This window comes from Cylas formicarius, unplaced genomic scaffold, assembly GCF_029955315.1.
Source record: "Cylas formicarius isolate icCylForm1 unplaced genomic scaffold, icCylForm1.1 PGA_scaffold_1__22_contigs__length_36826433, whole genome shotgun sequence".
Classification (NCBI taxonomy): Eukaryota; Metazoa; Arthropoda; class Insecta; order Coleoptera; family Brentidae; genus Cylas; species Cylas formicarius.
Window position 1 is genome coordinate 29,769,101 of NW_026844264.1, and position 17,349 is coordinate 29,786,449.

The following is a 17,349-nucleotide window of genomic DNA, read 5'->3' on the forward strand; positions in this document are numbered from 1 at the left end:
ACAACGCAAAAGAATTTTAAAAGATGGTATAGAAACACCAAAAACAAAACATCAGGAAAAAAATGTGTTTCTACTCCTTACTTAAAAATACCCAACAACATATACACGGATTAGGTGTGCGGAAATAGTCACGTTTAGTTTCGTGTTTTTAAGCGATCGGATGTTTTCGATAGATTCCAGCCATAGTATTTTGTTTGTCAGTTCTAATGGTCACGTGACACGTTACTTAGCGAATTTACTGTTTTGCAAAAATGCACCCGGGTCGTAGAAAAAGTATAGGACTTCTTAAGTAAACTCGTGTCAAATCAAACTCGTGACCAAAGTGGCGTTTTTCAAACTATTTTCCAAATATACTAGTGCAAAAAAACGCTTTTAACTTGCGATGCTGTAGAAATTGAGAATATCGATATTACGGAGAGCAAGTTGCACGTAAAATATAATTTGGGGAAAACGCGGATTTTGTCATGTAATAATATGTATAAAAAATATTGTATCTACCTATTATCTTGAGAAGGATGTGTCCCACTTACTTTTAAATATAAAAAATCACGAATCCTCTTTTTTAGTATTTTCTCCATGGGCCTAATATTACTATGACAACCACACTACTGAGTCATTTTCCAGTTAGGATCTTATTATTTTTTAATTACGTACGTATAGTACGATAAAGCACGTCTGTGACGAAAATGGTTGCATGCAGAACGAGGCTTTGAAAACAAATTTTGCTGACTTCTACGTTGAACAAACAAAAACAAAAATAGTACTTTCCGACAGCTGCACCTAATACATATTCAATTTGGGAAAATAATTTTGAGTTTTTGAATTTTGCCGCAAAAGAATGATAGGCATTCTACATAACGAATTTTTTCGACTCATTCGATTAATAACAACACTCTATTTTCGGGTGGGCCAACCGGTTTGGCGATTTTAACGAACAGATATCGCCTCATCGAAATCACTAATTAATATAGAGGAGCATCTTTTAGTTCGTCGTAAACACAAACATTGTTGTTCTGATCTCATCGATATTATTCTTTCGTGATTGTGTGTGGCATTATTTATAATGTTTTTCTGCGACACATTCGATATATTATACAGTTGCTCTACCGTAATTACTTCAAGTTGTTTAAATTAAAAATAAGATACAAAAATGTTGTTTTTTTTTTAATAACCCTTGAATAGGGCTCTATTTTGGGTTCAGGGTTATGTGCTGTTGTATATTATGAAAATGTCAGTCGTCGCATAAAGGTTTTTGTTTTTTTTTTTATGCTTTCAGCATAGGGCAATATATTTGTTATATCTAGTTCGAGTCAACTTCGAGTTGCAAACGACAAACAAATACAAATCAAGGTATTAAACATTGAAACTTTTTTCTCTTGTATTGCTGTAGGTTTAGGTGGTAAAATAGAAGCCAAGGTTGTAACAGGTAGATGAATGAAGATAGTTAGTCCAGTTGTCCTTAAAACTATACAGGGTTTTTCAACAGGTATAAGCCATTTTTGTCCTAGGTCCTATGTCCTTATGTCCCACAATCAAAACTTACAGAGATACAGGGTGATAAAAGAGATTTTATTTTTTTCGTTTTGTATTATCTATGTAGACCCAAAAATGCGCTTGTAGATGGCACTTCCTGCACACACACACACTTTAAATTCTTTATCCTGACTATTTCACACCAATCTAGCATTTACTGCCTCCTGATCTGCAAGCAAAATTAAATTTTTGGTCGAATCCACCAAAATGAAGATCCTAGTTTTGTTAACAAAATACTATTTACTGAAGAAGCTACTTTTACCAGCGGCAGCATTTTTATTTTTAATAACATACATTCGTGGGAATTAAAAAATCCTCAATTGATATAAGAAAGGCATTTCCAACACAAATTAAAGACGCACTTGTGAGTAGGCATAGTAAATAATTAAGCACTACGAACATTTGAATTACCCTTAAATCTTGATGCAGCGACGGTTTTACATTATTTACCTTACCTGACCTTGCCTTTGGTTGTAAGAAATCGAATGGATTTTTGTGTTTGGGACTATATTAAATCACTGGCGTACAAAAATCCAATAAAGAACTTTGGCATAAAATTCCGGATGCTGTTAATGAGTTCCGAATCAAAAAATAGTTTTTCAAAATAATAAAAAATAAAAGCGTGCGGTTGTCACGTAGAAATGTTTGTTTCTTGTAATAATTATTAAGTTGGTTAATTGAATAAAACTTGATTTGATTACAATTATGTCCAACAAAAGTTTTCTTATGTTCATTTTTCATTAGTAAGAATAATAACCCTTAACAGTATTCGTTCTTTTTCGGCTTGGTCTCCATGGGTTTACACGGTGAGTTAAAAATGTCTTGCAAACGATTTAAAAGACAGATATTGAACAATTAATACGCTTTTTACTTAGAAAGTACCAGAAAATGACCCTGTCTTATCAGAATTTAAATTTGGGAATACACAAAAAGGATACGGCGGTATTTCCGTACAAGTTATTTCAAAATTTGTGAAAGTAATAAAAAACGAAAAAAATGCTTTTATTATCTATGTCAATTTTGACTTTAAGGCGTAATTTTATTTGTCAAATCGAATTATTTTGATACAAAACGCAAAGTTTGTGAAAATAAGAAGAATAAGAGAGAAACAAGCATTAATAAAAAATAAAATCGTAGAATAATATATTTAAATTGTACAACTAATTTAGCGGATATAATTTTCAAATCCAATGAAGAATACAAAAATTGAAATGACTTTAACGATCCAAAATTTGAATAAATGGAGAGGTATTTTCCTTGAAAATTTAATTCTGGATTCTAAGGTTTGATAGTCGATCTCCGGAACACATCTCATAGTATGATAATAAATGATTTCCATTATATTCTATTCAATCTTATTTTCGAATGTCTCTATGTTATGTAAAATCAAAAGCTAGACTCGAACTAATTAGCGGGGTTATGATCATGTTGACGAAATTGCGTCGACATTGAAGCATTCTACCAGAATCTTCAAATATTGTATCCCGAACTGGTGGCAACGATAAATGGCAAGTAAAGAACCCGTTTTGTTCTATATGCGTCTCTATGGTATACGACGTCCGTTTCCTACGTCAAATAAGTTTTTATCGAGTGATTTAGACACGTTCGCACGTTGTGCTTATTCCCTTTTCGGCCTTTGATGCGGGACGAAGTCATTTTTTAATCCCACTCAGAAACCACTTCTCTGCGTTTGAGGGATTACATCCCTTTGAAGCTTGCATCTCTCGACCTGGAGTGGCGGGGGATTGTATATACTGCCTGCCGATCGCAAAGAAAACCGGAAACGCTGCTCAGTCGGAAAGAAAAACAGTTTTCTCGAAACGGCAGGATCGCACCAATTTGTTAAACGTAGCGTTTAATTAAAAAAATGTTTAAGCAGATTGTTGAGTAAAAAAGAAACGACAACCGTGGCTAAGCCATTCCGTTATAATCATCTTCTGACAGAATCGGTTTATTGGATGGAACACAAACCAAAAAAAAAACCTGCACAATAATGACAAATGCTTCACGATGGGCCTGTTCAAATAGATCTAATATTACTAACTACTAGAATTAATCTGAGTGGAACACCTAAGTTTTCAAAATAAATACATTGTTGAAACCATCTATAAACGCATTCAGTCCCTCATTTTATGATGCTAATCAAAACTAAGCAAACCAAATTCGTGATTCGGTGTTTATCGAACTTGTTGCATAAAATACCATTAGTTTTTGTTAGTTAGTTAGTTAAATAGGTACGAGATGACTGCTACTACTTTCTTATCACAGGGAGTTCCTTAATGATTGAAAGAAAAATGGGAAACACTGAAAAATACAATCATGATGCACTTAACATATGTAAACCGATTTTATTTAATATTTCGGTGGATTCGCGGGGAACCGATTGTGTACAGTTTAAGACTATTATCAATATTTGGTTTAGATTCCCAATTTCTTTGTTTTAAGATACAGGGTGTTCAAAATGAAGACCTGATGACGTTTTTTGGAAATAAACTTATTACTCAGTAAAATGATTCACTTAAAAGATATTCCGGCATGATATAGCCAAATATTTTAGATATAGAATATGTTAACATTTTTTCGTACACCTAGACATAAGCAAAGGCAGTTTGTGCGCAATGTAATTGAATCATGATAGTAATGGGATGTAAGCAACTATTAATATAGCACAGGAGTAGTAAATATCGTAAAATTGATGCACTTCAGGCGGTCATGGCATTTTGCTCCTAAATATTGCCGAAAAAATGTTAGAAGCGATGCGCATAATTTAATGTTTCCTTTTAACATTTGTCTAGTAGCTATTTAATTGTTCAGAATATAGTGATGGACATGCGTTCTTCTTCTTGAATTAATTCATCATATTTCGATTCCGCGAACGGACAAGAATTTGCCAAACAAAGGCCGCTTACAAAAAAATTAATATATCCATTAAATATTAATATATTATTTAATAAAATAGAATAAAGAAAGTAAATTTTGCCCGATTTCGCTTGTTTTGACTTACTGCAGGGTGGAAACAAATTATACTTCGCAGTTAAATGAATATTAAACAGAAACCCAATAGTCACACAAAAATTATTAAAAAAAAAATACATTAAGCAGACTTTCGAGATAAGGAAATTGAACTTTGCTAGCTTAAATTTCATCTTCAAAAAATTATCTGCCTTATCTAGTGTTTAATTTTCCAAATAAAATGTTCTGCACACTTCTTGCACCTAAGTCAAACAAGACATCAAACTTATAGGTACACTTCTTCTGGATTTCTCCATTTATGTTTTGTGAGTTTATGTAATTAATTTTCTTGGATAGAAGAAAGTCCTGGATAGAATAATATCTGGTGACCTGTTTCATGGTAACGTTCAGAAACTGCTGACGTTGTTATTTGATGAACTCTGATTGATCTCTGATGTTCTTTTAGTCCGGTTGTTAATTTTCGACCTGTTTCTCTGATGTGTTCTTTGGCTTAGACGCATGTTATGCTGTGAACGGCCGCTGCGGTGAGAGGAATTTTATCTTCAGAAAAATACCAACTAGACTAAAAGAACACCAGAAATCAACGACATCAGCTTTTTCTGAACATTATCACGAAACATGACACCACATTTTATTCTATAATACCAAATATTTAATCTAGCACTTTCTTCTTTCTATCATCAATGAAATAATTCAGTTTTAAACAGGACAATCAAGAAAACCCGGAAGAAGTACATCTGCAACTTCCACAGTCTGAATGGTCCTTTAGCTAAACGTAACGTGGATCGTACACAGAGACAATATCAAATAGAACACGTGAGATTGGTTTCTAAGATAAAGATGAAGGGGATACTCACATCTGGGACTGCGGTTTATTCTCAGCTTTTTTCCGTTTCTTGTTGACTCCGGCCAGGGCGCTCATCTTAGCCCAAACCGGGTCCTGCAGCTCACACGGGCCGAGCCTGCAACACAAATTCACAATCGTTAAGATCTGCGCTAAATAAAAATCTGTATTTTGATATGATTCTGTTTTCCAAGGTAAAAAGCCGTTATAATATGTTAGCGATAATAGCCGACAAAACTTACTATAATAATTAACTATACAAGAAATATTAACCGTTAAATTAAATTAATGGTCAATTTTTTTCATATTTAATTACGTTAAAACCAGTAACTAAATCCATTATCTAGCGTGACTAAATCGCACTGCAATTCGCCACTGCAGCGCAGCGGCTCGAGCGTTTTTAATGACATTTAGTCCGTGAGCGATGCAATTTTACAGTTTTTTTATTTCCCCGTCTTCTGATCTCTCCTTACCGAATAGACTCATAAAACGGGATATTGATGCTGATATTGGTTTTTGAAAATAACTACTGCAGCCAAATGCCGACAAATATTGCAACGCGGTCGCTGAATTACTAGACGTTCAGTGTTACTTGTATGAACAAGTAACCATAACGTAGAATTTTTAAATAGAACACCCTGTACGGTAGTCCATTTGCTTCTCCAATATCACTTTCTGAACGTTTCTGCAAAATACTTTGCTATACCCTATTCTGTCAGTTTTAAACATATTTTTATTATATATTTATCCCAGTATCCTGGGTAAGAGTAAAATCTTTGCGACGGGGTGTTTTAAGCATCATAATTTTAATGCCGTTATAATTAGATAATTAGTGATACGTTATTTTTTTCAAATAGATTATTAAATAATAAATAAATTATCAAAAGATATGTTGCGATAGATTCCCATAGTAAGGACGTCGAAGAAAAATCAATTCAATCAAATCCATTAAAACCGCATTATTTAAAAATGTGACATTCCTGAAGTGAAGTAACGAAAAATGCGTTGATGTGTATGCAGATGTTTATTCAAATATTAAGTTCCCTCTATAATTATAACGATAAATTGAATTATTGTTCTATTCTCATCAAAATGTTTTTTTGCGCATTTTATGTTACATTTTCTTTTATTGCCACCATTATTGTTTAGGTTCCCTGTATTCATTTTTTCTATTAATTAGCTTGGTTTATTTTTTACAAGTTTCGACTGCACATTGACCGTTCAGGGTAGCAAATTTTATCTTTAGATAAATTTTCTAATTAAATTTAAATTGAAGCGGATGTAATTAACAAAAATATAGGCTTTTATTATTTATTTAGTTTGTTATATATGCCATATAATTTTACATAAGTATCTAGTTTTGTCTGTAAGTCGGGCGTGCCTTGGTTTTATTAACCAAGGTGGTGAAATGGGAAGAAAAAGTATAAAAACAACAAGCAAACATCCTATTACTATTTAATTTATTACAAATATATGATTTATTTATTTCTATTTTTGTTGTTACTGTTATTATTTAACAATAATGTAATTACGATTTAATGCAATTATTTATATTATTAAATTTAGTCCGTCAACGTCAACTGATGTATAGGAAAAAAAACAAAACTTCCAGCTGAGTAATTTATAATTCAATTTGGTATTATTGGACGTGCAAAAACTAATTAGAGGGTGTAGGCTCCTCATACCCCACCCCGCCCATCAATCAAAACTTATTAATCCCATCCACCGTTTCGAACGGTACCCGTAAAAATCCGTCCCTGCGTCTTCGTCGCGCGCATGCGTCGGAAATGTCGAAAGCGTGACGTCGCCAGTCTGCCAGACTGAAGCTTTTACCCTTGGATATCGATTACCGCCGCCCGACCACGCCGCTTTTCATTTTTCGCGAGTAAAAGGGCCCTCGATGTCGCTTTCTCTCTCAACGACGAGGGAAAAGGGCGAAGGAGCGCGGAGACCAAAACAACGGCGAATCGATATTGCGCGTCAAACGCGAAAGTCGGAAAACACGCTATTTGTTAGACGCGCCGGGCATCGACGTTATTACAACTTGGAGACCTGACAAGTCATTAACAGATATGAGAAGCAATCTTAAAGTTTCGAGAAAAGTTTATGCACGAGAGACAACATCGAATTCTGCACGCAATATAGTAGAACCGAGTGACAGGCTACCCAAGAAGCCTATTCGTTTTGGATATTGACTACCGTAAGAGCCACAGGGACCCGCTGTGCCCTAAATGCTTTTCTAGTTATTTTCGAATATATTTTCTCTTCTAGGCACTCTCTTCCAAACATTTGCTTGGAGGATGGATTTTAGGAGTCATATAATAAACGCACTTACTGAATCTGGTTACGCTATAGATTTAGTAACAAAGTGTTTACGTATTGCATTTATATAATTACTAGAGGAAGTGAAACACGCCAATAATCTAACGCGAGTGGTTAGAAACATTTTTAAGGAGCGTTGAAAGTAGGTACTTCTCCTATCAAAAAGTTTATTATGACCCTTTGGTCATAATACACTTAATTTTGAAAAACACTAAACACCATATCAAGCATTGCATTAGATAAACAAGATATTCTGGTTAGTTTCGATGTAGTGAAGTTCCTATTCCTGAAACTCTCAACACCAGAGAATCTGGAACCAAACCTTCTCACCTTAATTGAAAAATGCTTATCGGGAACATATTTTTCTTATAACGGTCAAAATTTTGAACAAACGTAGGGAACAGCTATGGGTAATATATAATAAACGTAATATATTGCATATGAGCTTTTTTTGTTCAGTTGGTGATTTACGAACGTTAGAGTAGAAAATATACAGGGTGTTCCATTTACAAAAGAATACATTCCTTTATTTTTTCCTTAAATCCTACATTCAATTGTTTTTCTGTTTTCGCCATCGTAATCAGTGGCAAAAATGCTAATAGATGCTACGCTTTTTTTGTATCTCTAATCATAACAAAGTTATCCTCTCATATTATTTTGATCAATTTTATGAAAGTGCCAGAAATCGCGTAGTACGGCGCAAGATTATCAAAATTTTACTTTTTACAGGCAACAGGTCGTGTTATGATAAAAATAAGAATAAAAAATCTACTTTTCTAATTTGCTAGAATTTTCATTTAAGTAAATAATGATGTAGTTTTACGAATCGAGTTTAAAATATTTTATAACAGCCATTTCCTATGTCCATCTTTACCGTTTTTTTTAGAACGTACTTTTCGCCGCCACTGCCGAAACGAACGAAAAGTGTGTGCGAAATCAGCAAAAACAATTTTGCGGTGGCATTGCTGTTGTGTAAAATTGCTGGGTCGAATTGAGGGCTTTGAGGAGGTAGAACGTGAGATACCGCATTGGTTGCGGCTTTTATTTATAGAACTCGCAATTAAACAAACGAACACCCAAAAGGGACATAGCTGGAAAAAATAAAGATATGCAATTGGCTTTGTTGGTTTTTTAAATTAACGATATTTTATTTCTCAACTATAACTAATATATAACTTATAGGTTTGTGTAATTGAGAAACTGCGTTAAAGCTGTTTATTGCTTGTATTACGTATCTAGTTGTTACAATTTCTAACCTCAAATTTTGTCATATTGAATGGAACTTCATAGGCCGCAAAATGTGAATTTTTCAGAAGGGCGAAAAATTATAATAAAATATTAATTATAGCACTCTTCTCACTCGAACTGGATTATGTAATTAACGGCTTTTATAAGAGAAAAATTTATTGCTGAAAATTTCGATATTACAGTAAAAAAATATTTTTAAAAACAAAGGTTAGAAACACAGTACATCCCATTGTTATCCTCAATTGTAGTGTCAATGCTTAAATCATGTAGCATACATTTGACTTCGCCTAACTAGTGTTGGGACTGGTCAACCCACCGCGGTCAATTGACCACTTGTTTATTCACTAGTCAAATTCGATCAATACGTTTTCAAAAACAATTGAAGAGTGTTATCTATCATTATTTAATAACAATATATATTTTATAATAAATTATTTGGCGTTTCTCTTCAAGGAATATCCGAATACGATACTTAGCAATTAGGGGAATCTCCATGTAGTTCTCAGAACGACGCGAAATAAATATAAATAAATAAATATTGTATTGCATTTTTAAAATTCTTTAGGCCAATTGACTCAAAAAAATTTGACCGGTCAATTCCACGATCTAAAAAAAGTTAACTAAACTAACTAATAAAACTTCGCTTTACTATAAAAAAATCTTACTCCAAACAGGTAGTTTTCATTTTTTTAGGCTAGTAATACTTGCGCTGTTGCCAGATATGTATTTTGGATCCCTACTTTTGAGAATCCATGCCGGTAATCAGCGGATTCCAACCATTTTAGGCTATAAGGTATCCATTTAGTGCCGATACAGAGTTAATATGTAGAAATTATTACTATATTGGTGCACACTGGGTTCACACAGATGTGCGACCCTCTTAAATCTGTAGTAAGAAATAGACTTAAATCTGGCAGCAATGTATAAAAATTAATCTCTTTGGGCTACACGATTTGACTATGTTCGACGCGCCTGGACAAAAGAAGACGCAAAATATATTAAAAACAAACGAAATAACCGACGCGCAAAAAAAAAGCGCCCAAGGAGCGCGAACGAACGGTGGCAACAATGTGTAACTCATTGTTCAAACAGACAGAAAAGTTATTACCCAGCTCACTATAACCGGTTATTACTGCGAATAAATTCAGAAATAAAATTAGTAATAATAAGGTTTATTGTTCATTAACCATATTGAGCGTTTTTTTTTCTTTTCGGATTATTAACAAACCGGGTATCCGTTGCAAAAAAAAAAAACGAAAATTAACCGTATTGTTCTGCTCGGAACGGTGTGTATATCTCGTTACGTTTTTTTATTAAGCAACTTCAATTATTCATACAATAAATAATGTAATTGGCGTATACGTGGCTGAAATGTTCGTATGCAGGCCGGCTATCCGACGATATTGTGTCCGCGTTGACAAATATGACAGTTTCATCGAGAAAATTATGTTTCCGAAAGCGGTAGACAATTATTGCCGGTATAATAATAACCCTAAAGCCGCAAAGCTAAACAAAACTAACTTTGCCAATGGCGGGGCAATTGCGTTTGATTTCGTTGTTGATTAACTTCCCCGTACTTTTCTAGACAGACGACATTTGGTGTGTTTTTCATTACGCACTTTCGTATCCGAATCTGGCATAAAATTATAATAATAGTTTTTGTTTGTTGATCTGTTTTGCAGTTTTGACTGTTTTTTTTTTCCTTTTCCTTATTTCGTTTTGGTTGCGTTGCACTTTGCAAGTACAGTAGAGCTTCGCCAATCCGAACACCACTAATCCGGATTCATCCGGAAATTTAAATATTACTTATTTACATTATGTATTCTATAAGCCGGATTTCTTATATATTCCATAGCCCGGATCATGTGTTCTTCGATAATTTCATGTAACCTTTATGATGTTGTCTAGGTGAATCCCCTAATTATTAAAAAGCCGCAAAAGACGAGTCGAGATTTTCTTAGAGGTTAAAAAGCATCATGGCACCAAAGAGAGAACACAAAACTTTAAAACTAGCGGAAAAATATGATATTTCGGAAAAATAGCTAGCATGAATTTTATAAGTATGTAATGCAAATTTTGTTCTGAGAGTTTTGAATATTTTTTTGTTTTATTTTTGACATTTTGGGTACAAACTCTTATTATCTAGTGACCTAAGTGTTGTTAAGCCTTCTCTTCAGAAATTAACTATCAAAATTAGGGCGATGCAGGTGGAACCATAACAGCTTTACAACGCAGTCGAATTAGCACTGTTTTGGAAAATGTTTCAAGATCGTACTTTTGTACATCATAAAGAGAATTCGAAACTTTCGTTCCTTGTGCAAATGGCGATGGATCTCATAAGCTAAAGATGATGGTTATTGGAAAATCAAAAAATCCGAGGTCAACAATTGTATCATTTCAGTTAAATATCGTACCAATAAAGCGTGGATATACTTTAGCTTTATTTGTCAAATGTTTTCACGAATCTTTTAGAATATTAATTGATCAGTGATATCGTAGCTATGTTCCTTCTGCCGAATACCAACCGATGGATCAAACTGCAAATCGGCTCATTAAAATGTTTTATCGCAAAACCGTATTAATTCATGTTTTGTCACTCTAATTGCACTCTAAAAAACATAAATTTACGAGATGTCGCATTTCTGTTGGCTAGTTCATGGGATAAATTAAGTCCTGATGCAAAATTGTTGCTAATGAAAGTAATCCTTTGCAAGAAACAGAGATCAGAGAGTGGATCGATGGCGATGATGACCACTTACCGCTGGACAGTGAGAGTGGCAGTGAAGAGGGTGACGAGGAAGGTGTTGAGAATTGATCTAAAAATTAAACATGAGGAAGCTATTCCATGTTTTGGTACATGTATACAGTAGGCAGAAGAAAATGGAGCTAAACAGAATGTTTTCTCCATCTTACGAACCATGAGAGAACCCGCAATGCAAGCAAAACAGTTTAGTTAGTTTCATAAGTCCGAATTGTTAGTCTGAAGAAGCCCGAAGATATGATTTTACAAATGCCCTTATTAAATTTAAAGCTACTGCCGTATTCTACACCACTCGGATGAATTAGCCGTAGACCAGGATGCCGTTCTGTGTAGGGGTGGTAATAATTTTTGTGGGTGTCTTAAATCCAGATAATGGACACGATGCACAAATTTTGTTTTTTAGTATAAATGACGTCCACAGTGGGTCTGGATTTGGTCAACATTTGTTTGAAAAAAGTTCTTATCTCCAGTTTTTTATAATTATCATTTCTTAAAATGAAACAGTTTCAAAACAGTCAAATAAAGAAAAATCACATCGATATTTCCAGGTTATCTGGGATATTTAATTTAACCTCTGAGAATTTTAAATTTTTGATAAAATTTTTTACTAAATTATAACGTATTAGTTGACGCCTTTGATTTAATGATCCGAGGTTATTTTCTATCCAACACCTATTAAATTAACCATAGATCGGTGTGCTCATTAAATTTAAGCGTCTCTTTTAATAGGCAATTTAGGGTCAGAATCTAGTTCAATGTGAATGACGTCATTTTCTTGTATAAATATAATCAATTTTCTTTCAGGCCATCCGCTAAGTTTCGATAAAATTATTTTGAACACGATAGTAGCCAATAAGTTGATATCATCGCAAATAAAAATTATTCAAACAATTTTGTAATGGATGTTTGATTGGTTTGGTAGGATATGTTTTCTATATGGCGATTACCTATGTTTACCGTTATTTTGGACAGTTCTAGTGTGTTTTGCGTGGCGTAAACTTGATACAAGGCTCAGATTGAGACTTTCTGAGCATTTTTCTAAATGGAGTGGTGAAGATGATAGCAAAAAAATGCAATAGATTAGTTTGCAGAGCCAAAGTCCGCGTCATTGTGAATGTGTGATTGTGAAAGTATAATAAAGTCCGAGTACGACCCAAGGGTCGCGTGCAAATATTAAAACAAAATGTTTCAACAAAAATCTACCAAATCAATGTTGACCACGTAAATTGCAGATTACAGAAAACGATCGGATCAAAATATAGAAATTGTGGAAGAAATAAAATAAAAATATATAATTAATAACAATTTGGGAGTGTATCAAACACTCCGATTATCAAAAATGCGAATGCGGCGGAGTATAAAAATGAAGGATTTATATCCAATACATTTCAATTTTTTACGTAAACAACGATTCACAACGTTTATTAACTATATATCCCATTAAATACAATGTACCTAATGCGTTATTGGCCACATACAGGAACGCATTACGTTTTAATTTAACGACACTATTACTTTTTATCACCGCTCATAGTTAACAACGGCTTTTGTTATTGCCCGGCGTGTATCGATGTCGATCTTACATCAACTCGAACATGAATTACTCCATTTTTAATTTTAACTCTAAATATGTTTTGCAGCCATTCGACCGGCACATTTCACGAAAATATATAGCAATTTATAAAACAACACTGTTACTATTTTACCGTGGAAGATTTTGTTTTTTTTTTATTTATCAGTGCAATTTTATTGTTATCTAAAAATGAAAAACAAAATACTAAACACTTTAATATCTTATAATTTACCAAGTGTCTTGCTCATCCCATATATGTTATTTTTATTTTAAAAATGACGCGAAGGATGTTCTCGTACATACTAAACATTTTAGTATCTTGTAATTTGCCAAGCGTCTTGCTAATCCCATATACAGCGAACTCCGGTTATAAAGTACCCTCTAGGGAACAGAAAATGAGTACTCTATAAGCGGAAGTACACTATTAAAAAGCACAAAAAAAATGTAGATAAGTACATATTTTTATTTTATATAAAAATTGAAAAGTAATAAACACTAATATAGATGTTAAAAAACAAAAGAAACTAAACAACCTAAACTAAAAACTTATATATCTATATAAACTTTACAACATACAAGTAAAAATACAAAAATGTTTTTTTGGTTTGTTTTTTTTTGCAATACAAATTTCATATTCTTATCATATCATATCATATCAGTAGATTGTTCAAAATTTATAATGATTTTAGCGGTACAAAACGCTTCAGAATAACTTGGTACTTCTCCTGTTGAACATCATCATCGTCGCTTTCGTTAATAATTTCTTTAATAACTCCGCTATTTCGCAACCAATTACTCCCAGTCATCGTCGTCATTATTTTTGTACTTCTCGAACCACTGAACCAGAGGTAAGTCATTGTCTGGATCAAACTCATCTTCCGACTTTATCAGACATGCAGGTGTTTGAAATAGTGGTTGAAGTAACATTATTCCAACATTGTGCAGGTAATTTTAAGAAGTCTGGGATAGTGATGTTGACAGGTTCCTTATTTTCAAATGATACAAAAAATATCTGCGGTAATATGTCTTAAGGCAATCCTTTCAATAATTATAAAAAATTGCTATAAATGACAGGTAAATTTTTCACGTCTTTCATGGATCTCGGTCGACTGTATATGGCCATTTGAAAGGCATGGGCTTAACCTCGAAGCTCGATGTGTGGGTGCCCCATGTCCTTACGGAGCGAAATTTGTGTCGTCGCGTTGACGTGTGTGATTCGCTCCTCAAACGTCAAGAAAATGATCCATTTTTGAAGCGGATTATTACTGGGGACGAAAAATGGGTTGTATACAACAATGTTAAACGCAAGAGGTCATGGAGCAGAAAAGATGAACCGGCTCAAAGCGTGTCAAAAGTCAACATTCACCAAAAAAAGGTGATGCTCTCCGTTTGGGATGTCAAAGGAATCGTTTTTTTTTGAGCTTTTGCCGGACAATACAACGATTAATTCAGAAGTCTATTGTCATCAACTGGACAAATTGAATGATTCACTTAAAGAGAAGAGGTCCGAATTAATCAACAGGAAGGGTGTAGTGTTCCACCAGGATAATGCGAGACCTCACACAAGTTTGGTCACTCGCTAAAAACTTTTACAGCTTGAATGGGACGTACTGCAATATGTACTGCAAAAAAAACGAAATGACTTTCCGAACAACCCAATAGATATTGTTTTTTTTTAATTTGTTTTGTCTAGCAATTTCCACCTTACCGATGCCACGCTCAATACTTCTGTTAATATCTATCTTTTCTTTTACAGTTAAAGACTTGCGCCGATCGGCCATTTTAACCATAGACTCAAAGAATCGTTATATCCCATATATAAACGGAGTTTACTGTATGCGGTTTTTATTTAAAAAATGACGCAAAGGCTGCTGTGATATCGTTTATCCCAAAACGACACAAAAATGCGGCACATAAATAAATATATCAAAACTTTCGTTAAAATTGAGCATCTTAGAAGAAATCTAAAAAAATATTAAATATTTTCATATCTTTAAATTTGCCAGGTTAATCCCGTAGCGATATCTTTGCTTAATCCTTAATGTTTTGATAAATGATTTTAGATTTGTTTCATTAAACTGACCCGGCTTTATTCAGACTAGAATAGATCGATAAGGACAGTTAAAACCCAACGATTTATTATAAGTAACAACATTGGCATTTAAATTCTTTTCGATGAAAGCCGATGTACGTAAAGGAGAATAGATTTTCATTTCAAATGTATCTGCTTCGTGGTTGTTGACCTTTGAAAAAAATCACGCGACACGTAATTCGAATGAAAATTTCATTTTTTTTTCTCGCCCACGACCCGATATTATTTTCGGAGAGTTAGTTGGCATTATTCTGAAGTCTAATTTGAAAAAGTTTTTTGAAAATTTTATTGCTTACGAATTGTTCGGATGTAGAATATATTTCATTTATATATATTTTTTTATAATTATAACATATGTTCGTTGCTGGCGATCTTAATGACTTCCACGTTTCTGTTTACGAGGATAATCAATCACGGAATATGCACAAAATTAGCAACAATTATATAAAAAAATAAACTCGCCCTATTGACTTTTTAAAACTCGCACTAACGGTGCATATCGGTACTAAGCTATGTCAATAATTATTTCCGATTATATTTGTGAAATGGCTGCCCAGTATTTCGCCTCACGTTATGTTATTAACGTTGAATTTATAACTATTATTTATGAGTTGCACCACACGGATTATTTTTGCAAGTCCCCCATTGCTATACGGCAATAAATTAACTACCGGAGCAATAAAGAGAAGTAATTGGGCTTAATATCGGCTTCGCCTAACGTAACGTTCTTTTTATTGTTATAATTTTTATCCCGTTTTGAAGATACTTCCGGTGACCCTAACCCAGAGTGCTTACAAAACTGTAGTCGCGAAAATTCTATTGAAAGGCAAAGCCCAAAAAAAAAAAGAAAGCAAAGATTTGAAATGCACCTACAGCACAAATAAATATTAACGTGTTTAGGAGCATTTGGTGTTCCTGTAAAATTCCCAGATCGGGTGAATTTTAAGCGAAGTTAATTAAAGTTAAGTAAACTAAAGTATATTTAACTATAATATTACGTTACGTGTTTGAAATATCAGAAGAAAACATGACGTTAAAAGTTAACATAATTGCTTAATTTCGGATAATATCCATGAAGTGACGTTGTTAAAGAAGTCGGAATTATTGTGCTGAATCCGAACCTGCCGCACCTCTATCCAATTCCGTCCTTTATTACATTGCGGTCGGTTTATACTTTTTGTTGGAGTAGGTCAGTACAAAAGGGGGAAATCGCAAACAAAAGAATGCGACGCAGATGACTGGGTTTTCATGTTTTCATTGATTGGGTGGCTGAAATGAGACGATCATCCTAATGGATCCAGAAAAATTATTTAACTATGTGCACCTGCTAAATAATTAGGTATTTTACAGGAGGGAGTGGAGAAAACATAACAAACATTTCTTTAAATTTGTTAAACGTGTATATCAGAGACGTTATTTACTTAATGTATGGAAATTAAAAAAACTTTAAGAAAATGGTCGATATTATTGTTAGAATATTTGTAGTATTACGTCATGTCCGACAATACCCCGTAACAAAGAGGCGCCGCTTTGTTCTTTTGCCGATTGTAAAATGTATCGGCGTCTCAGGCAAAAAAGGCAGAGAGAGCAAGTTGCACTGAGGAGATATAATCACCGTTTTATTATGCGATGTTTTTGGATTTACGATAAGTTAGTCAAGACGTAGTTGTCGAACCGAGAGGATCAAATTCGATTCTGCTTCTTTACATTGTTTTTGATTATCCTTACAAAGCAGCGGTGGGATATTATCAGTTAAAATCGTTTTTTTTTTTCGGGCTAGTTAAAATTATTGTACGTCATGGGAAAATTTGAAAAGCATAATAAACGGAAAGAACGTTCATTGTCGTCTTCGTGAAGTTGATAGTGCCGAAATTTGACCCAACTCGGGATGACGTGATGGTGGATAATTGGTTGAGTAAGGTAGATAGTTTGGCAGAACGCTATCAATGGGACGATGATACTGTTCTTCGGAGAATTTCCGGACGATTACGAGGTAATGTTCG

General features: G+C 33.8%; 1 protein-coding gene across 8 annotated transcripts in view; it reads right to left on the bottom strand.

Annotated features, from left to right (window-relative positions):
* Positions 1 to 17,349, bottom strand: part of LOC132696590 (nuclear receptor coactivator 3-like) — a 292,746-nt gene that overhangs the window by 51,536 nt on the left and 223,861 nt on the right. For all 8 annotated transcript variants that reach the window (XM_060661507.1, XM_060661509.1, XM_060661504.1 and 5 more), the window contains exon 2: positions 5,364 to 5,468. In XM_060661507.1, coding sequence (XP_060517490.1) covers positions 5,364 to 5,468 — 105 coding nt within the window. The remainder of the gene's footprint in view (positions 1 to 5,363; positions 5,469 to 17,349) is intronic.